The sequence below is a fragment of the Hyla sarda genome, chromosome 1 (assembly GCF_029499605.1).
Source record: "Hyla sarda isolate aHylSar1 chromosome 1, aHylSar1.hap1, whole genome shotgun sequence".
NCBI classification, from domain to species: domain Eukaryota; kingdom Metazoa; phylum Chordata; class Amphibia; order Anura; family Hylidae; genus Hyla; species Hyla sarda.
The window spans coordinates 272,448,600-272,471,980 of record NC_079189.1 but is presented as its reverse complement, the minus strand read 5'-3'; the positions used below and the strand labels follow the sequence as shown (position 1 = coordinate 272,471,980).

Genomic DNA, 23,381 nt, shown 5'->3' with positions numbered 1-23,381 from the left:
AAGGAGACACAAGAGGTCTGAGATTTGGTGGTTTACAAGTGGTGAGACAAGCTAGATTGGGCTGCAACATAAATACCTCCTTGTTGCGAGCTGAAACCTATTGGATGATGCGCACAGAGGCGCTTGGTCCTTTAGGTTTAAATGACTGTATCTAAATGTCTTCACTTCTATAAACTTTAAGATCTATAAGAACTATAAGATAGCATCTATTTATTAGTACAGTACTATAGGCTAGTGTTCTATTAGTACTTCATATATACTTTTGTCTAGCTCAGTTACTGGTCCTCCCCAGCAGCAATGGTGATTTCCTTTTGGTTTTGTTTTGCTTTTTCTATCTTTTGTCCACTTAGTGTTTCCGTAGTTCCCATGATCACATGATCAGAGCCCTGCTCTTTTTATTTCCTGATTAAAAGAGACATGGAGCTAACACTAAGGAACACGAGGTTAACTGATTTCCTTCACTCAAAGGGTAGGGAGAAAAATAGAAAAATTTAAAAAGATCAGTCCTCAGTGTTCCACTCACAAATGAGTGTGAAATGGATATCTGGTGATAATTAATTCTTATAAAGCCAGTTAGTATTCAAAATTATATAATAATGTTTATTACACAGTTCTAAAAATATCTCTAGAAGTCTGCCTGCCGCAGGGCCCTTGCGGTATGTAGGCTCGCTTCAGAGAATAAATAAAATAAACAGTAAAAATTAAGACCATATAATGATGCGGTTCACCTCTATAGTCTGTGGGAAGTGTCAGGGATCGCCCTTTGCTGAGGGAAAGGGACACGTGTCTGTCTTTATCCAAATCAGGCAAACAGCAGCAAGTTCATGCAATCTGACTCTTGGTCAGGTTTATTAGAAAGGTTGCAAGCCAAATAAAAATAACAATACAGGAACAAAAGAAAAACCTTGCCTGTCCGGCACTAACTATACAAGTGATGACCCTCACTACCAGCTGGAGAGCTTCTCTCTGCCAGCTAACAAAAATACTTTCAGCAACCTTACTCACATAAGTCTCTCCACAGACAGGCGTTCTGTGTCCTCAGCCAGAGAGAGAGATCTGACCTCCTGGCTTCTTTTATATCCACCCTCTCATTCACCTTAATCAATCACCTGGCAGGTGAGAGGCTCTGGAGTTACCTCACATAGGAAAGGAACCTGGGAGAAATATACCTGCCTTCCACAACCAAACCTGCATGAGTGTCACATATCCCCCCCCCCCTCTGCTCAGGCCACTGGGGATGAGCACCTGTAACCAAAAGGCAGTGAACACGTGACAGTGCATCTGCATTTCCCTGCAGCCAACCAGACCTATGCTCTACTGTAAAGTTGTAGGCCTACAGAGCTAGAAACCATCTTGTTACCCTGCTATTTTTCTCTTTACTTAGGTACATCCACTTCAGAGGGGCATGGTCAGTTACTAACTTAAACTTTCTTCCCAACAAATAATATTTGAGGGACTCAAGGGCCCACTTGATGGCCAAACATTCCTTCTCTACAATTGCATAATTTCTCTCATGCTTATTCATCTTCCTGCTTAAATAAAGCACAGGATGTTCCTCTCCATTCCTGATTTGTGACAGGACAGCCCCTATTCCTGTCTCAGAGGCGTCTGTCTGCACCACAAACTCCTTTTTAAAGTCTGGCGTGACCAAGACTGTTTGGAACGCTTTTTCTGCTTCAGGGTTCCACCTTAACATTATTGAGTCTTTTCCCTTGGTGAGATCAGTCAGGGGATTAGCTATGGATGCAAAATTAGGTATGAACCGTCTATAATAACCTGTAATTCCCAGGAAGGCCCTCACCTGTTTTTTATTCAGAGGTTGGGGCCACTTCTGGATTGCTTGAATTTTGTCAATCTGGGGCTTGATTATACCTCTTCCGATTATGTAGCCCAAATATTTGGCTTCTTCTAAACCAATGCAACATTTTCTAGGGTTAGCTGTCAGACCTGCTACCTGTAAACTGTCAATTACTGCCTGTACGTCCGAAAGGTGAGTCTCCCAGTCAGGGCTATGTATCACTATGTCATCGAGATAGGCCGAAGCATATTTCCTATGTGGTTTTAACACTCTATCCATTAACCTTTGGAAGGTCGCGGGAGCCCCATGTAAGCCGAAGGGCATATTTACATACTGAAACAACCCGTCAGGTGTGGAAAATGCTGTCTTTTCTTTGGCAGATTCAGTCAGAGGAATCTGCCAATAACCTTTCGTTAGATCTAGTGTGGTGATGTAGCGAGCTGTGCCCAGCCGGTCTATAAGCTCGTCCACCCTTGGCATAGGATATGCATCAAACTTAGACACAGAATTTAACTTTCTAAAGTCATTACAAAATCTTATAGTACCATCCGGTTTTGGAATTAATACAATTGGGCTGGACCACTCACTATGAGATTCTTCAATCACCCCCAATTCCAGCATCTCTTTCACCTCCTTAGATACTGCCTCTCGCCTAGCTTCAGGGATTCTATAGGGCCTTACATGTACCCTTACTCCAGGTTCCGTTATAATGTCATGTTTTATGAGAGGTGTCTGCCCTGGTTTGTCAGAAAAGAAGTCTTTGTTATGAATCACCAATTGTCTAGCTTCTTTCTTTTGCTTGTCAGACAGAGACTCAGCTATATTAACATTAGGTATCCTAGTACCATCACAGGCTGGCAAAATGACCGTCGTAGCTAGAGCTTGCCTGTCTTTCCAAGACTTGATTAGATTCACATGGTAAATCTGCTCAGGTTTTCTTTTATCTGGTTGGTGAACTTTATAATTCACCTCGCCTACTCTTTCAATAATAGAGTACGGACCCTGCCATTTGGCCAGAAACTTACTCTCTACAGTAGGAATAAGTACCAACACTCGATCTCCTGGCGCAAAGGTACGAACCTTAGCACCCCTATCATAAATCCTTTTTTGCATACCTTGAGCCTGTTCCATGTGTTTCTTAACAATTGGCATCACGGCTGAAATTCTATCTTGCATTTGTGAAATATGTTCTATCACACTTTTGTAGGGAGTGACCTGCCCTTCCCAAGTCTCTTTTGCCACATCTAACAACCCACGGGGATGTCTACCATATACCAGCTCAAATGGGGAGAACCCTGTGGACAACTGAGGCACTTCTCTTACTGCGAACAATAAATATGGAAGCAAAAAGTCCCAATTTTTCCCATCTTTGTCCACTATTTTCTTTAACATCTGCTTTAGGGTCTTATTAAATCTTTCCACTAAGCCATCAGTCTGAGGGTGATAGACTGAGGTGCGTAATTGAGTCACCTTAAACAACTTACAAAGTTCCTTCATCACTTTAGACATAAAGGGAGTTCCCTGATCTGTAAGTATTTCTTTTGGAATGCCCACTCTACTGAACACCTGAACCAACTCCTTTGCAATGGTCTTAGACGATGTATTACGCAAAGGTATAGCCTCTGGATAGCGTGTAGCATAATCCATTATGACTAAAATATGTTGGTGACCACGGGCTGACCTTACCAGGGGACCAACTAAATCCATCCCAATCCGTTCAAACGGTACCTCAATTATTTGTCACTTTAACACAGTTCGCTTCTGCTGTGGCACACTGTGCAGAACCCTCTGCTGTGGTGACAGCCGCTTGCTGTCCAAATCTGTGGGTCCCAGAAACAACTTCACCTTTAACGTGCTGCCCGCATCCGACACCAATTTGTGGGAAGTGTCAGGGATCGCCCTTTGCTGAGGGAAAGGGACACGTGTCTGTCTTTATCCAAATCAGGCAAACAGCAGCAAGTTCATGCAATCTGACTCTTGGTCAGGTTTATTAGAAAGGTTGCAAGCCAAATAAAAATAACAATACAGGAACAAAAGAAAAACCTTGTCTGTCCGGCACTAACTATACAAGTGATGACCCTCACTACCAGCTGGAGAGCTTCTCTCTGCCAGCTAACAAAAATACTTTCAGCAACCTTACTCACATAAGTCTCTCCACAGACAGGCGTTCTGTGTCCTCAGCCAGAGAGAGAGATCTGACCTCCTGGCTTCTTTTATATCCACCCTCTCATTCACCTTAATCAATCACCTGGCAGGTGAGAGGCTCTGGAGTTACCTCACATAGGAAAGGAACCTGGGAGAAATATACCTGCCTTCCACAACCAAACCTGCATGAGTGTCACAAGTCATATAAATTACTATGTATATGAAATAATCCTGTGATGATCCTGCAGCAGAAAAAATAATGATATACGCTGTAATAGAAATTGTCCTGTAACAAAATATAATGTAGCAAAAAAAATATAAAAATTTTCAAGTGATACAATTTTTACAATATGATTCAAGCCAAGCAGAACCTGTGTAGTATATCTATGTTGGTAAGAGTCCTGTTAAAGGAGAAGTTTCGGCACACTGTGCCACTCACCGCCCTTTAGTGGAATTGATGATTCTCCGGGATGGTAACCGTCTGGCTGGAGGTGGCGACACCTGATGTCAGGGTCTAGCCCCTTCTTGCAGCCTAAAAACACTGCCCGCCGGTAATTGCCATAGACGTCGTGGATGTTCACTCCGATATACTGGAAAATGGCGCCCGATAGAAACGGCAAGTAGTATCGGCGGCGTGTGATGCAATCGGTCAGCTGATTGCAGGTCAGCTGACCTCGGCTGTATAGAGTCCCAATATGCCTCGGAGGTTTTAAATCCACTTAGCGGGAGATTCAGGATAGTGCAGGGTCGGGTCGTGATCTTATGAGTCACGTTCTGGATTCAATGAATTGTAAAGGTCTTCTGGCAGTTGTAGTCCTTAATCCAATATATATAGGCAGTCCTTTGGATCTGAATGTGGCCAGTATATGATTTTTTTAGCGATGTTGGAAGCAGGATATAAAATATTTGAATAGTAAAATAATATTAAATAAAATGAACGCAGGATAAAACCGCAGGAAAACCGCAGACTAAGTGTAAACTTGTAGCAATTCCAAACGCGTTTCGGGGTACCCGTAGGTGATATCCTGACCCCTTCCTCAGTGGTGCATACAAGAGACTCAATGCTTGTGAGATTACAATACTGGCTTTTTATATGTTTGTAATTAATACACCTGTGGGCTTATAATAGTCATTGGAAAATATGGTCTGGATCAATAGGAACCGATGTTCATAATGGGAAAACAAGAAGTCTGTCAAATTAGGGCAAGTATTCACAATGTGAACACTGGCTTTAAATAGTGACTAATGGTTTGTATCTTGAATTATTGCAAACTGTCTAACCAAAACATACTTAGTAGAGACAGGAGATATCTATATAAAACTAATGAAAATAATAAATATATGTATAAAGAAAAATAAGGTGTAATAATAATGATATAATATGAAATAAAATAAAATAAATGAAAAATGAAAATAGGATAAAAAGTAAAAAATAAAATAAAGATAAAAATACATAGAGAATGAAAAAAAAACAAAAAACTTATAGATAAATATAGAATAGAAATGAAAATGAAAAAATAATAAAAATAAAATAAAAATAAACATAAAAGTAAAAATTGATGAAAATAAAAATAGAAATAAAAATAAAAATAAAAATGAAAAGGATAAATATAAATACATTAATTTACAAATGAGACAGGAGAAGAGAAGAGACAGGAGAACACTATCAAAACACACCAAACAGTCATGAGGGAAGTCACATCATTGAACCAAACACAAAATCCCAGAAAAAGAGGGTACACCGCAGAATCAGAAAACATTAAAGCACACAATCCACCACCGATGAAAATGGGGAAGGTGTAATAGTATATCCGATCTACAATAATAAATTTGAGTAACACAGTATTAACATCTTCACAGGAGACATTATTGAATAAGGGTTAAAATTTGCACCTGATTATACACTGAAGAAATTTGATGTATATATTGGTTTGGAGAAGTATGTATGAAACATATGCCTCAAAAAGTACTTTATGCGCCATCCAGTAGAAAAGACTGTCACAACCCCTAAATATATACATACAGATTGCAAGCCAAAATCATGGTTCTTTCCCAGATCTGAAATGGGTCCAGATGTCTTAGCATACAAAAAGGCGGTAGAAGGGGATCTTAGGGCTTTGAAATGTAGAACACATAGGAAGTACAATATTAGTTTCAGGGAGAAGAATGTAATCAAGGAACTTCAGTCCAACAACGATATCACGATACGCCCCGCCGATAAAGGCGGGGCTATCGTGATATTAAACACTAATGATTATGAAAGTGAATGTCTAAGGCAATTACAAGATACTAGGACATACAAAAAATTAAACACAGACCCCACATCAGAATATAGTAAATAGTTATATAATTTATGTAAGGAGGAGTTGGATATGGAGATCATTGATGAGGCAGAATCGAGGTTCTTCTTGGGCACCCCCGATAGGTTACCCGTTTTATCCCAATTTGTCGATCGTTTTTGCAGTCTTTTGTCCAAAAAACAGAGTTTTATTTAAAAGACACAACTCAAATTATTAAAATATTAGAACAATTTGATTGGACCATAGATCATATTTTAGCAACGTTAGATGTCAGTTCACTCTATTCTATAATAGAACATAATCAAGGTATAGCAGCAGTGAGGATTTTTTTGGAAAAGGGTGACATTTTGGAGGAGCAAATTAAATTCATTTTGGATTCTATAGAGTTTATTTTGACACAATTATTTTTATTTCAATGATGAATTTTATTTACAGCAAACAGGAATGGCCATGGGTATCAGGTTCGCGCCGAGCTATGCCAATTTGTTTATGGCAGCATGGGAGGCATTAACCATCTCTCCCATTCTCAGCGCGAACCTGGTACTATGGCAACGTTACATAGACGATACTATTTTAATTTGGAAGGGCCCCAGGGTGGACCTTGACGCCTTCATCAATAGTCTCAATTCCAACGAATACAACCTCAAATTCACATCTACGATCAGTCAACAAAAAATCGAGTTTTTGGACATTGAGATATTTCCGGTATCAGATCGCCTCAACTGTAAAACGTTTATTAAACCTACAGCTAAAAATAGCTTTATAAAATTCAGTAGCTGTCATTTACCCCGGTGGTTGATTAATGTCCCCACCGGTCAATTTAGACGGTTGAAGTGTAACTGTACGGAGGAATCTCAATTCCAACAGGAGGCTGAAAGATTGACATCACAATTTCTTGAAAAGGAATACCCAATAGAAACAATTAAAAATCATTGGAACATGTTAATAGATTGGAAAGGAAGACCTTCTTTGAACCTCGCTAAATTCAAACTAAAGTGGAAGATCAACAAACAAAAGTCATATTGCCCTATAATAAGGTGTATAAACAGGTAGAAATAATTTTTCTCAGACACTGGCATTTAATCAAACAAGACAAAATAATAGGGAATGCATTACCGGATAGACCCTTGATAGTTTACGCCAAGGCCCCCAACCTGGGTTCAGCAGTGGCACCCACAGTAAAGAAACCAAAACAAAAGGTGGCTTCATCCACGTGGTTAACCACAAAAGGGTTTTTTCGCTGTGGGTCATGCTCTAACTGTATGACCACTAAGGGACAAAGAAAAATAACAGAGGTAAAATAGACCGCTGGTCCCTTTAAATGGGACATTATTACATGTAATTCAAAGGGGGTAATCCATATATTCGAATGTGGATGTAGAAAACAGTACGTGGGACGGACAAAACGACAGTTGAAAGTGAGGATAGCAGAACATATAAATAATATAAAAAAAGGGTTTTTAAAACCCTCTACACTTTACACAGGTACATAAGAAGAACCCCGCCAGTCTGACATTTGTAGGTATTCAGATTGTAAGAGAGGATTGGCGGGGCGGCAGTTATTTGTCAAGAATGTCCAAGACAGAAACACAGAAAATTTACGAATTTGAAAGCTTAGAACCGAAGGGGTTGAATGCAAGCCTCAAAATATTTGGGTTTTTACAATTGGGATGGGTCCCGCACTGAGGATTCGCCCCGTTGTAATGTATCGGGCGTCCCCTCAGGGCGATTCCCATCCTAATCTTAGGCCATCCCTCTTCTCCTGTCTCATTTGTAATTTAATGTATTTATATTTATCCTTTTCATTTTTATTTCTATTTTTATTTTCATCAATTTTTACTTTAATGTTTATTTTTATTTTATTTTTATTATTTTTTCATTTTCATTTCTATTCTATATTTATCTATAAGTTTTTATTTATTTTTTTCATTCTCTATGTATTTTTATCTTTATTTTATTTTTTACTTTTTATCCTATTTTCATTTTTCATTTATTTTATTTTATTTCATATTATATCATTATTATTACACCTTATTTTTCTTTATACATATATTTATTGTTTTCATTAGTTTTATATAGATATCTCCTGTCTCTACTAAGTATGTTTTGGTTAGACAGTTTGCAATAATTCAAGATACAAACCATTAGTCACTATTTCAAGCCAGTGTTCACATTGTGAATACTGGCCCTAATTTGACAGACTTCTTGTTTTCCCATTATGAACATCGGTTCCTATTGATCCAGACCATATTTTCCAATGACTATTATAAGCCCACAGGTGTATTAATTAAAAACATATAAAAAGCCAGTATTGTAATCTCGCAAGCATTGAGTCTCTTGTATGCACCACTGAGGAAGGGGTCAGGATATCACCTACGGGTACCCTGAAACGCGTTTGGGATTGGTACAAGTTTATACTTAGTCTGCGGTTTTCCTGCGGTTTTATCCTGCGTTCATTTTATTTTATTTTACTATTCAAATATTTTATATCCTGCTTCCAACATCGCTAAAAAAGATCATATACTGGCCACATTCAGATCCAAAGGACTGCCTATATATATTGGATTAAGGACTACAACTGCCAGAAGACCTTTACAATTCATTGAATCCAGAACGTGACTCATAAGATCACAACCGGACCCTGCACTATCCTGAATCTCCCGCTAAGTGGATTTAAAACCTCCGAGGCATATTGGGACTCTATACAGCCGAGGTCAGCTGACCTGCAATCAGCTGACCGATTGCATCACACGCCGCCGATACTACTTGCCGTTTCTATCGGGCGCCATTTTCCAGTATATCGGAGTGAACATCCACGACGTCTACGGCAATTACCGGCGGGCAGTGTTTTTAGGCTGCAAGAAGGGGCTAGACCCTGACATCAGGTGTCGCCACCTCCAGCCAGACGGTTACCATCCCGGAGAATCATCAATTCCACTAAAGGGCGGTGAGTGGCACAGTGTGCTGAAACTTCTCCTTTAACAGGACTCTTACCAACATAGATATACTACACAGGTTCTGCTTGGCTTGAATCATATTGTAAAAATTGTATCACTTGATCAAGTATATTGCAACAATTTGATTGACAGATACAACGGCAGTGTTTGAAGAGATTTATACCCTTACAGGATCTATAAATCAAATTGGATTTATTTACAGGATATATTTTGGACTAGTATATGTTTTCATTGGACTTCCTAATATTCTATTTCTTTTTAAAAGATCTGGACTTTGTTTTGCAGGAAATTTCTACTAAAAAATGTTTTTATATTTTTTTTGCTACATTATCCTTTGTTACAGGACAATTTCTATTACAGCGAATATCATAATTTTTTCTGCTGCAGGATCATCACAGGATTATTTCATATACATTGTAATTAATATGACTATAGAGGTGAACCGCATTATTATATGGTCTTAATTTTTACTGTTTATTTTATTTATTCTCTGAAGCGAGCCTACATACCGCAAGGGCCCTGCGGCAGGCAGACTTCTAGAGATATTTTTAGAACTGTGTAATAAATATTATATAATTTTGAATACTAACTGGCTTTATAAGAATTAATTATCACCAGATATCCATTACACACTCATTTGTGAGTGGAACACTGAGGACTGATCTTTTTACATTTTTCTTTTTATTTCCTGCCTAGCGCAATGATGGATATGAGGCCGGAAGAAGCACAATCAGTGCAAAACTTTGCCGGCAGTCGCCTCTGAGCGCTCTGCAACTAGTCACACACCGGATCTTCCGTCGAAGCCGTAGGAGTCGAGTCACAGCAGCCTTGCAGTGAGTGCGGGTACCTGTTTTCTTCTGTGTGTATACTTTGAATATGACTGTGGGCTTTCTGGTTCCCAGCACCCCCGGACTCGCAGGCACAAGGACCATGGTCTCCCGCAGTGACAGATCACAGAGATCAGCGCCTTATAGGCAGTTTCCTATCCTATTATTCTAGGTCCTAGACCACAAAAATGCCATCTTCAAGCTTTGTTTATCTACAACTCCAACTCCCACAATGCCCTTTAGCTGTATGTGCATGTTGGGAGTTATAGTTATGCAACAGCTGGAAGCACATTTTTTTCTATGGACAGAAAGCCAAAGGGCATGCTGGGAGTTGTAGTTGTGCCTCCAGTTGTTGCATAACTACCACTCTCAGCATGCCCTATGGCTGTGCATGCTGGGACTTGTATTATACAACAGCAGGAGGTCAGTGCTGTGTACCTCCAGCTGTTGTATAATACAACTCTCAGCATGCAGAGCCAAAGGGCATACTGGGAGTGGTAGTTATGCAACAGCTGGAGGCACCACTACAACTCCCAGAATGTCCTTTGGCAGTCTGTGTATGCTGGGAGTTGTTATGCAACAGTTGGAGGCACAATTTTTCTATGAAAAATTGTGTTTCCAGCTGTTGCATAACTATAACTCCCATCATCCATGGTCTGTCAGTGCATGTTGGGAGTTGTAGGTTTGCAACAGCTGGAGGTTTGCCCCCAAACGGGCGGGGGTTTAAAGCGCGTTTCCCACTCCAAGTTTGAGCTGTGGCAAATTGTCAGCTGCAGCTCAAACTCCTAGCGGGAAATTCGCTGTGAACCCCCACCCATGTGAATGTACCCTAATAACACTACACTACACTACACAAAATCAAAAGGAAAACAATACACATACACATACCCCCATAAAAATGAAAAACGCTTCGCATGACACGGTTTTCCAAAATAGAGTCTCTAGCTTTTGCAATACAACAACTCCCAGTATTGCTGGACAGCCATTGACTGTGCAGGCATTCTGGGAGTTTTGCCACAGCTGGAGGCACCCTGTTTGGGAAACACTGCCGTACAGTATTTTTGGAGGTGGAGGCAAACACTATGCTTGCATCTGGGTCTGTCCCTATGCAAATCCCTCATCAAGGCCTCAAATGCGCATGGCGCGCTCTCTTACTTCGGAGCCCTGTCGTATTTCAAGGCAACAGTTTAGGGCCACATATGATGTATGTCCGTACTCGGGAGAAATTGCGTTACAAATTTTGTAGGGCTATTTCTCCCTTTATCCTTTAAAAAAAAGGAAGGATGGGGTCTACACCAGCATGTTAATGTAAAAAAAAAAAAATTTTACACAAACATGCTGGTGTTGGTCCATACTTTTCATTTTCGAAAAAGGGAAAAAAAGACCCGCAAAATTTGTAATGCAATTTCTCCTGAGTACAGAAATACCCCATATGTGGACGTCAAGTACTCTGCAGGCGCACAACAGGGCTCCGAAGTGAGAGCACATTATGTACATTTGTACATACCTCCTGACGAAGTGGGTTTGCCCACGAAACGATGTCCGTCGATGGTGCACGGGGTCCCCAAATGGCCGCTGGCAATATGCTTGGAGCAGGTAATGCTAGTATGATGGTCATAATGTGAGAATGTACTTTATATGTTATCAGCATTACAGCTAATTGTGTTTATACGGAGGCGATTATACAACGGTAGTACGCATATTGCTCTATAATTATTGATGATATTGTGGTAAGGGACCCCGATGTCATTTTTTTGGGGGGGGTGTTTTTTATGGGTTAGGGGTGTCTGTCCTTTTTTGAGTCTTTTGGATATTTGTGCAATATGGTTCATAATAAAGTTTTTTGATATTTGATGATACTGTGTTGATATCTTTCTTGAGAGCAAGTGTAGGTTATATAGTTACGGTAGTGGTTGTTATCTACAAGTAATTGAGTATACCATGTTTTTCCTAAGGAGAGTGTAGGTGATATATATATGTACATTTGAGGCCTAAACTGATGATTTGCACAGGGGTGTCAGTTAAAAAAATAAAATAAAAAACACCCACATTTTGGAAACTACACCCCTCATGGAATGTAACAAGGGGTATAGTGAGCCTTAACACCCCACAGGTGTTTGACACATTTTTGTTAAAGTTGGATTTGAAAATGAAAAGTTAAAATTTTTTCACAAAAAGGCTGGTGTTACGCAAAAGTTTTCATTTTCACAAGAGGTAATAGGAGAAAAAGACCCCCAAAATTTTGAATCCCATTTTTTCTAAGTAATGAAATACCCCATATGTGGATGTAAAGTGTTCTGCGGGCGCATAATAATGGGTGCAGTGAGCATTTACACCCCACAGGTGTCTGACCTTTTTTTTTTTCATTTTAACAGCTCACTGTTCCAAAGATCTGACAAATACCAGTGGGGTGTAAGTGCTCACTTCACCCCTTATTACATTTTGTGAGGGGTGTAGTTTCCAAAATGGCGTTGCATGTTGGAGGGTCCTCTGTTCTGGCAACACAGGGGCTTTGAAACGCACATGGCCCCCGACTTCTATTCCAACCAAATTCTCTCACCAAAAGCCCAATGTCACTCCTTCCCTTCTGAGCCCTCTAGTGCACCACAGAGCATTTACATTTACATATGAGGTATTTCCTTACTCAAGAGAAATGGGTTTACAAATTTTGTGGGACATTTTTACCTATTAACCTTTGTATAAATGAAAAATTTGGGGTAACACCAGCATTTTAGTGAAAAAAATCATATTTTTCATTTTCTGTCCAACTTTAACCGTAGGGTGTTAATGCTCACTATACCCCTTGTTACATTCCTTGATGGGTGTACTTTTCTAAATAGTGTGCCATGTGTTGCTATTTTTGCTGTTCTGGCACCATGGGGGCTTCCTAAATGCGACATGACCCCCAAAATCCAGTTCAGCAAAATTTGCTCTCCAAAATCCCATTGTCGCTCCTTCCCTTCTGAGCCCTGTAGTGTGCCAGCAGAGCACTTTCCATCCACATATGGGGTATTTACTCACTCAAGAGAAATTAGGTTACAAATTTTGGTGGGCTTTTTCTCCTTTTACCCCTTGTAAAAAATAAAAAAAAATGGGTCTACAAGAACATGTTAGTGTAAAAAATGAAGATTTTGAAATTTCTCCTACACGTTGCTGCTATTCCTGTTAAACACCTAAAGGGTTTTTGAATGTCATTTTGAATACGTTGAGGAGTGCAGTTTGCATAATGGGGTCCATTATGGGGTATTTCTAACATAAAGACCCTCAAATTCATGGTCCCTGAAAAATTCAGATTTTGAAAATTTACTTAAAAAATTGATGCTGAACTTTGAATGCCCTCTGATGTCTTCAAAAAGTAAAAACATGTCAACTGTATGATGCCAACATAAAGAAGACATATTGTATATGTGAATCATTAGATAATTATTTGGTATGTCTATTTTTCTGACAAGCAGAGAGCTTCAAAGTTATAAAAATTCAAGAAGTTTAAATTTTTCATGAGATTTTTTAATTTTTCACCAAGAAATTATGCAAGTATCGACGGAAATTTACCACTACCATAAAGGAGAATATGTCACGAAAAAAACAATCTCTGAATCAAATTCATAAGTACAATCATCCCAAAGTTATTAATGCTTAAAGTGACAGTGGTCAGATGTGCAAAAAATGCTCTGATCCTTAGGGTCAAAATAGAGGAAGGTTAAAAGGGGGAGCCAAAGGCACCAAAGGACATTAGTTATGTAAATGCAGAGGGTGAGTATCTAGTGAGGGGGGAGCCACACCAAGTCCCCCATTCCTTTTGGAATTTATCAGGGTATTTCCTATGCTTAAAGACTAATTGTTCATAGGGAAGTATAGTATTGACTAGTTTTGTCAACTGTGGGAGAGAGGGAGGACGATGGTCCATCCAGCGGAGAGCCACCGCCTTCCTTCCAAAAACAACACCTCACGCAAAAATATCCGCATGTGGTGTTGCCAATATTCTTCAGGGAGTACACCAAATAGGCAGATCAGGGGATCCAGAAAGACCTAACAGAAGTTTCCTGGGACAGCGATATCTCCAACAACAGAGGAGAGTGGTCAGAGAGAGCGCGCGCCCCAAAAGACACACAGGTTAGCAGATCATAAAAGGGAGGATTACAACATGCCAGATCAATACGTGAGAGGGCATTACTACCAATAGAAAAACATGAATATTGCAAAAGACGAGGAAATTTGCATCTAAACACATCAAGCCAGCCTACCTCACACAGAAGAGAGGACAAGGGAGTGGGAACAGATGGCGGAGACAGTGGCGGTGACACATGAAAGCAGTCCATCACGGGGTCTGGACTTAAGTTGTAATCACCCAAGCATATCACTCGGCCGTGGGGCAATCCCGCAGCAAAGGTGACCACCAAATGTAGCACCTCCAGTGTGGCCAGAGGGGGGTTATAAATACCTAGAATCCTTTATCAATACCTTTATCAATAAAGGCATGCACAAAAACATAGCGACCCAAAGAGTCCACCTGAAATTAATCCACCTCCCACCGCAGCGATCTGTGAACCAGCAAGGAGACACCCCATGAATACGTGGAATGACATGAGTGCCCCGCCCACTGGATCCACGGCTTACTAAACATCTTCAAGTTATCAGGAACCATGTGGGTCTCTTGGAGACATATAACGTGTGGGTTGTATTTACGGATATGAGAAAAAAACAGTGCCCTCTTCTTAACGGAGCCCATCCCTCTAACATTCCAGGACATAAAACGTAAATTAGCCATGGCTAAAAAAGGGCAAAGAACACATAGGGGTAGAAACAAACATCAGGGGTGTGGTAGAGTCCAGACTATAAAACAGCAAAGCGTCCCGAGCATAAATGAAAAAATAGAAGTTCCAAGACCTGAGGCAGCATGAAAAATTGGAACAAAAACCCAAATATAAACATCCATATGGACAGTCAGATTGGAAACTTTGCACCATCACGGCTCTTGGCCTTACGGGGGAGCCCGTGCCGAGTCCATATAAGTTCAGCCCAGTTCAGTCCCACCCGCAGAAACAAACCAGGTGTAACAAGTGCAAGTAGGGATGCCCAATCTCAGAGGAAAGAGCCACCGGAAAAGGGGAGGGAGAGGGCAGGGGCAGGAAACAGGAGAGGAGAAGAGGAGGGAGGGGGAAGAGGGAGGGGGGAAAGGAAGGGGGGAAGAAGGGGGGGAGAGGGGGGGAGAAGAAGAGCGGGAGGGAGGAGAGGGAAAGAGGGTGAAGAAGAAGGGGGGGAAGGGGGAGAGGAGGGGGTAGGGATACTCAGCAGCTGTGCAGGATCAGGAATCCGAAGCAGGCAAATGGAGCAGGAACGCCAGAAGTCTTCAGCGGCGGGGATATCCACGCTGTCGCCGCACCCAATCAGTAGCTTCTCCCAGGTCAACGAAGAACAGCGTGCGGTCACCATCCACCACACGTAGTCTGGCCGGATAAGCCATGGAATATGCAATGCCGTCTCGCAGCTTTCTCTTTACTTCCACAAACGTAGCTCGCCGACGTTGCAGATCCATAGAGAAGTCAGGAAATATTGAAACTTTGGCGTTGTCATAGACCAGGTCAGGAACTTTCCGCACCAGCCGCAGGATCAGGTCTCCATCATTGCAATTCAGGATGCAAGCCAGCAAAGGCTGCGGAGGGTCCCCAGGAGAGGGTGGTTTAGCAGAGACACGGTATGCTCTCTCCACGGTGAACGCAATAGAGAAAGGTGCATCAGGAAAGGAGTCCTTAAGCCACTGCTCTACAAAGGCCCCAGGAGTGGAGCACTCAGCTCTTTCAGGCCTTCCAATAATGTGTATATTATTTCTCCTTAGTCTATTTTCTAAATCATCAGCTTTCTGCCTGCTCAATTCCAGCTGAGAAGTGAGATCAGATAAGGAGGCAGGAACAGGGGCCAGGGTATCTTCAATAGTGGATATGCATCCCTCAGCATGAGTGACCCTCTCTCTCAGGGCCTGCATGTCCTGCCGCAGCAGCCCCACGTCTATTTTCACCTCCTCCAACTTGCCAGTGAGTGTAGTCTGGCAGGAGGTTATAGAAGCCAGGAGCTGGGATGAGACCTCCCGCAGCGTGGGTTCTGAAGCCCGGTCCCCTACCCCAGAAGCAGCAGGGCTGGACGGGGAACGCCCCGGCGAGGACCTGGAGGATGAATGCGCCATCTTGGGGCTGTTCGCGGGCGAATTCCTTCAGCCATTCTGCGGCCGCGCCACTCTTATTGCGGGTCGGGTCTAACTTGGCCAGCATCCCTGAGGTATGTGAGCGGGTCCGGACTGAAATTTGGGCCAGGATCAAGGCAGGATAGAAGCTAACACGGGCGTTGGAGTGGGAGCTACAGCTCTATGCGACCGCTCATGTCCGGCGCTGGCCACGCCCCCCACAGATTTGTAAATTACTTTATTAAAAAATCTTAATCCTTCTAGCACTTATCAGCTTCTATTTGCTCCACAGGAAGTTATTTTCTTTTGAATTTCCTTTTCAGTCTGATCACAGTGCTCTCTGCTGACACATCTGTCCATTTTAGAATCTGTCTGGAGCAGGAGAGGTTTGCTATGAACAGAGATGTCAGCAGAGAGCACTGTGGTCAGACAGAAGGGAAATTCAGAAAGAAAAGAACTTCCTGTGGAGCAAATAGAAGCGGATAAGTACTAGAAGTATTAAGATTTTTAAATAGAAGTAATTTACAAATCTGTTTAACTTTCTGGCCCCAGTTGATTAGATAATAAAATAAAAAATGTTTTCCAGGGGAGTACCCATGTAATCCTTCCAGTATTTAATAGCTGCTGAAGTTGAGTTGTTCTCTCTCTTCTTTCTGACAACAGTGCTCTCTGCTGACACCTCTGCTTCTCTCAGGAACTGTCAAAAGCATTAGAGGTTTGCTATGGGGATTCACTCCTACTCTGGACAGTTCCTGAGACAGACAGAGAGCACTGTTGTCAGACAGAAAAGAACAACTCAACTTCAGCAGCTGATAACAACTAGAAGGATTAAAACATTTTAATAGAAGTAATTTACAAATCTGTTTAACTTTCTGGAGCCAGTTGATTTAAAAAAAAATAATTGTTCCTGGAATATCCCTTTAAGATCAAAATGGGCTGTGTCCTTGTAAGACTCACAGCTGTAAGCAGGACACACTTGGAGGTAGTGGACCCGCTGGACCTGTGTGATAGTTGTCACGGGCCATGCCAAGGAGCGGAGTCTAAGGTGCCGCTGGTTTTCACCCGCAAAGCGGGATGGTCTTGCTGAGGCAGGCGGCACCCAGGTCGCTACCCCTGGCATGACTCGACCACACAGGCAGCTGAGGTGATGCGAGGCACAGGAGGGATAGGCAAGACATGGTCTGGATAGCAGGAGGTCAGGGAAGGCGGCACAGGTGTGTAGACAGGAAAGCAGGAGTTCAGCAGGCAGGCGGCAATAAGCAGGGTCAGGTCACGGAATACAAGGGTCTGGAACACGGCAAGGCAACACAGAAAATGCTTTCACTAGGCACTAGGGCATCAAAGATCCGACAGGGAGTGATGGGAGGTGCGGAAATAGAGCATGTGCAAACAATAGTTACGGGCACACTGGCCCTTTAAATCAAAGAGCTCCGATGCGCGCACCCTAGGAGATGAGAGAAGAAAGAAGCAGGAGACGGGCACAAAAGGTGAAAGACGGGCTGGGAGTTGCATGCCGTCTGGGGAAGTGAGAGGGGGAATGTGCTCACGGCCAGCGTGTCTGGCCGGAGCGCCAGATGTAACAGTACCCCTCCTTTGGTCCCCCCCTCTTTTTGAGGCTCAAAAAAAAGGCTTGAGGAGATGACAGTCCAGGATGTTCTCCTTCGGTTACGAGGATCTCTCCTCAGGACCAAATCCACTCCAGTCAACCAAGAAGAATAATCTTCCTCGCACAGTCTTGGCGGCTAAAATTTCTTTGACCTGGTAAACATCCAAGGAACCAGAGACGGGAGTGAGCGCAATGTTCTTTTGTGAGTAACGGTTGAGAACCAGACGTTTGAGGAGGGAGACATGAAAAGAATTGGGAATACGAAGTTAAGAAGGCAAACAGAGTTGATATGAGACTGGATTGATTTTTTGCAAGACCGTAAACAGACCAAGGAACCGAGAACCCAGCTTGTAGCTGGGAATCTTTAAGCGAATGTACCTGGAGGATAACCAAACTTTGTCACTGGGAAAAAAAAGACGAAGGAGGTCTTCTTATCTTATCTGCCTGGGCTTTCATGCGTGAGGAGGCAAGAGTCAAAGAATGCAGAGTTTGTTGCCAAAAGGAAGATAAATCTCGGATGAGTTCATCAACAGCTGCTACACCGGAGGAAACAAACTGGAAGAGGAGAACAGAGAAGATGTCCATACACAACAAAGCATGGAGAAGTCCTTGTGGACTCAGAATCCTTATGATTATAAAAGAATTCAGCCCAAGGAAGAAGGTCAACCAAATCGTCCTGATGAGCAGAAATAAAATGAAGAAGATAAGTCTCCAGAATTTGATTTATCCTCTCCACCTGACCATTGGACTTAGGGTGGTAGGCAGAGGAAAAGTCCAGATTGATGTCAAGACAAGAACAGAGAGCACGCCAGAACCTGAAGACAAACTGAACTCCGCGATCTGAGACAGTATGATTGGGAAGACCATGTAGGCGAAAAATATGTTGAAGGAAGCAGCTGTGGGGCAGATGGAAAACCTGGTAGTGGAATGAAATGAGCCATCTTGGAAAATCTATCAACCACCACCCAGATGACCGCGTTATTACAGGATGGTGGCAGATCGGTAATAAAATTCATAGCGATGTGGGATCACGGAGTCTTCGGAATGGGCAATGGCTGTAGGAGTCCCCCAGGTTTCTACCGAGGAGTCTTTACGGGCACAGGAAACACAGGATCTGACAAAATCTGAGATATCGTGTTCAAGATGCGGCCACCAGTAGTGCCGGGAGATTATTAGTAAGGTCTTACAAATTCCAGGATGACCTGCCAACAAAGAAGAATGACCCCATTTCAGGACTTTGCATCTCAATTTGGCGGGCACAAAGGATTTCCCAGGAGGAAGATACTGAAGATTGGCAGGAGCTGCTGAGATCAATCGCTCTGGAGGGTGCCTAGGTGTGGAGTCCATTCCCACGACATCGGAGGATCTAGAAAGAGCATCAGCTCTGATGTTTTTGCCAGCTGGGTGGAAATGAATGAAGAAATTAAACCTGGAAAAGAAAAGAGACCATCTAGCCTGGCGAGGGTTCAAGCGTTGAGTGGATTGTAGATATAGGAGATTCTTATGATCAGAATAGATACTGACCAGATGGGGTGATCCTTCTAATAAGTGATGCCACTCTTCCAAGGCTAACTTGATAGCAAAAAGTTCTCGATCTCGAATAGAGTAGTTCCTCTCTGCAGGCGAGAAAGTCTTAGAAAAGAAACCACAGGAGGTCAGTAGGCAGGCAGCAATGAGCAGGGTCAGGTCACAGAATACAGGGTTCTGGAACACGGCAAGGCAACACAGAAAACGCTTTCATTAGGCACTAGGGCAACAAAGATCCGGAAGGGAGTGATGGGAGGTGCAGAAATATATTTTAAAAAAAACAGATCAGGTGCAAATAATAATTACGGGCGCACTTGCCCTTTGAATTAAAGAGCTCCGGCACGCCCTAGGAGGCAGGGGCACATGCGCCGGCGCTGAGAGAAGACAGAAGCAGGAGGCTGGGACTCGCATGTGGGTGCGTCCCACAATGGTGAATCCCAGCCTCGCCATCTGGGGAAGTAAGAGGGGGAATGCGCTTACGGCCAGCATGTCTGGCCAGAGCGCAAGATGTAACAATCCTTAAGGGGTTAAAAGAAACAGAGAACTACTTTGGTTTCATATAGACATAGGTCCATCAAGTTTAACAATGTACTTCTTTGACATGGATTGCAAATAGATAATGGAATTTTAATTTAAATAAAATTTTCTCCTACATGTTGACATGTATTCTTACAAACTCTGCATAGATCTACATATATGCATTTACTGGTGAGATGCTAAGATATAAAAATCATTGTACTTACAATGTCATCATGAAGGTCTTTGGTCCCTCTTATAACCAGTAGAAAAAGCAAGGGTAGCATTATAGCAGACCATGGCAGCGTAGAAATTACAGGAACAGTCTGCAATACAATTTTTTTTTCTTTTTATTATGTTTATAGGAAACACTATTAAATTATGATTGACAAATTTATAAAGTGCAGTGGCAGGTAATTTAAACAGAAGCCTGTTAGATTGCAATATCTCCATGTAGATCATTTACAAATGTAACAAATCATTGAATTCTGGTTTTACAATCCTTTTACTAATTGCTTATATTTAAAAAAAAATTAAAAACAGCTGCTGTATGCCCTGTAGTCTTTCCACAGAGCTCTACTTCTACCTTTGTCTGTCTGCAACTTTCCAGAGCAGTTGCAAATCCCCACAGCAAACCAACTTCCTCCATGGCATACAGCAGCTGATAAATAATGGAAGCCTTGAGATTTTTAAATAGAAGTAATTTCCAAATCTTCACAACTTTCTAGAAACAGTTGATTTAAAATATTTTTCTTCTCTCTGAAATACCCTTTAACATTGTGTATTTTTATACCCTACACGAAAACAAAGACACAACCAGCATGAAGACAACCAAGTTAGAGCTACTGTATAATCTGTGTTATAATTTAAAGCCCACTGCAGTGGCATTATCTTTGCAAGTAAATGCATTTATAATGATAAAGCTAGTACAATTCCTATACAGTGAGCACCTTAAAATGTAAGCATTAAGGGGTTGTCCACTGAAAGAAAAAAGCTGTGTATGGAGTCAGAAAGTATAATAAAGCAATCTACTAATATAATATTATAATTTATAGTGCACCAATCTTCCATATGAGCTGAGGTATCTAGCTTGACATCATGTCACACTCCCTGCTTCCCACTACCCTCCTGCCTACTTGAGATGAGACCAGCGATGTCAAAGAGGGAGCTCATATTACTGCTAATTAGTTTTATGAATCCTTATATAAGGAAGAAGGACTTTCTCAGTGTCAGTAATTTCCGTCAGAATAGGCTTACTGCTGTCCTATGTAATGATCCATAAATCTAATAAGCAGTAAATATGATAACATGATGCTCTTGGTTACGACCCAGTCAGGCATTCTCAGTTTAACTGCAATCTACTGATCTGTCCAGGAATACAGGCTTAGTTAGTCTCCACTGCTCACATAAGCAAGAGGGATTCTGGGAAAGTGTGTGCTCTGTTCCATGGCAACAGCACAGCCACAGTTTAGAGAGGAAACCAGTAAGTGATGAGAACTTTTGGGGGAAAAGACCTCTGCAGGAATGTAAATTACTTTACTTAAAAACAGCACATTAGTACTCCCCATAACATACGATGTTAACAACTTTTCTATGTGAAATTACCAACTTTAATGTACTTATACTTATATATCTGATGTAAACTTCAAATGCTGCCCCATTCAGAGGAAAATAGAAGTCCTTTCAAACCTTAAAAACACCTTGTGCCGCTGTATAGTCTCTGTGGCATGCATAATGTTTTTCTTTGTTTATGCCATAATTTTAGAAAATCGATGACAAAAACCTTGTCACGACTAATGTGTGAATATATCCTAAAGATTCTTATCTGGTCTAGACAATGCATGCTAAATAGCTTAAATATTAGACAATTTTGCACAGAAAATTCCATATGATGGCTTATTTTTGCACCACCAATTCTACTTTGCAGTCATTTTTAAAAAAATTTTTAGAAAAAATGCCCTTGTGTAACTTTTGGGCGCTTCCATTTCTATGTAGTGCATTTTGCGGTAAAAATGACACATTATCTTTATTCTGTAGGTCCATATGGTTAAAATGATACCCTACTTATATAGGTTTGATTTTGTCGTACTTCTGAAAAAAATCATAACTACATGCAGGAAAATGTATACGTTAAAAATTCTTATCTTCTGACTATAACTTTTATATTTTTCTGCGTACGGCCCGATATGAGGGCTAATTTTTTTTGCGCCATAATCTGAACTTTTTATCGGTACCATTTTTGTATTGATCGGACTTTTTGATTGCTTTTTATTCATTTTTTCATGATATAAAAAGTGACCAAAAATACGCTATTTTGGACTTTGGATTTTTTTTTTGCGTGTACGCCATTGACCGCGAAGTTTAATTAACAATATATTTTTAAAATTCGGACATTTCCACACGTGGCGATACCGCATGTTTATTTTTATTGACACTTTTTTTTTTATGGGAAAAGGGGGGTGATTCAAACTTTTATTAGGGAAGGGGTTAAATGACCTTTACTAACTTTTTTTTCACTTATTTTTTTGCAGCGTTATAGCTCCCATAGGGGGCTATAACACTGCACACACTGATCTTTTACACAGATCCCTGCAGAAGCCATAGCTTTGCGTGGATCAGTGTTATAGGCGGTCGATTGCTCCAAGCCTGAGATACAGGCTTGAGCATTCAAACGCCAATCGGATGCGACAGTGCAAGGTAAGGGGACCTCTGATTGCGTGCTAGCTGATCGGGACATCGTGATTTTATCGCGATAGTCCCGATCAGCCCTACTGAGCTGCCGGGAAGCTTTCACTTTCATTTTAGAAGGGTTAATAGCACGCGGCACAACGATCGGTGCCGCACGCTATTAGCCCAGGGTCCCGGCTATCATTAGCCGCCCGGACCGACCCGGTATGACGCGGGGTGATAGCGTGACCCAGTTGTAAATACCGGGACTACGCCCTACGTCCTTAAGAGGTTAAATCTGCGGCAGTGATCAGTGATGTCCTCTTGTTCAGGAGGATGTCACTGTCAGTGCCGCCTGCACAGAAAACCTGCTGGTGCCAAGTGAAGTTGCCTGAGCCTGGAGACATACAGGCCTGGTGAGGTACAGGCAGCACTAGACCGCCAGCTGGAAATGGGGGGGGGGGTGTCAATTAAAATGGCATGGCGATTTTGCAAGAGTGGTGGCAACCTTTGAGGGGTGGTAGTCAGAACAGGTATTCTGCTTTGTTAACTATGAGGAGAGAAGGCCAATAGTGGAAGGAGAACCTGTTGTGACTAGACTGCTGCTGTCAATGAGGATTTTAATAGGGACGCCTCCTATGACTTCTGGAAAGATCACTAGCGATATATAGTCCTCTTTGACTACTGGGCAAGTGAATGATGAGGCCTGTTTTGACTTAAGTGGTTAGGGCTTTTCCACTACTATATAGGGTATACTGAGACGACTATTTGTGAGAATGTCTTATTGGTGCATGAAAAGACAATGGATATGTTTCCTTTTTTTGTTCTATGCTGACCAACTGCAATAGTGCTGTAGGTAT

General features: G+C 41.8%; 1 protein-coding gene across 1 annotated transcript in view; it reads right to left on the bottom strand.

Annotated features, from left to right (window-relative positions):
* The window catches only part of ATP8B3 (ATPase phospholipid transporting 8B3), a 1,029,241-nt gene that overhangs the window by 870,884 nt on the left and 134,976 nt on the right, over positions 1–23,381 (bottom strand). The window contains exon 6 of the mRNA XM_056572418.1: positions 20,082–20,180. Coding sequence (XP_056428393.1) covers positions 20,082–20,180 — 99 coding nt within the window. The remainder of the gene's footprint in view (positions 1–20,081; positions 20,181–23,381) is intronic.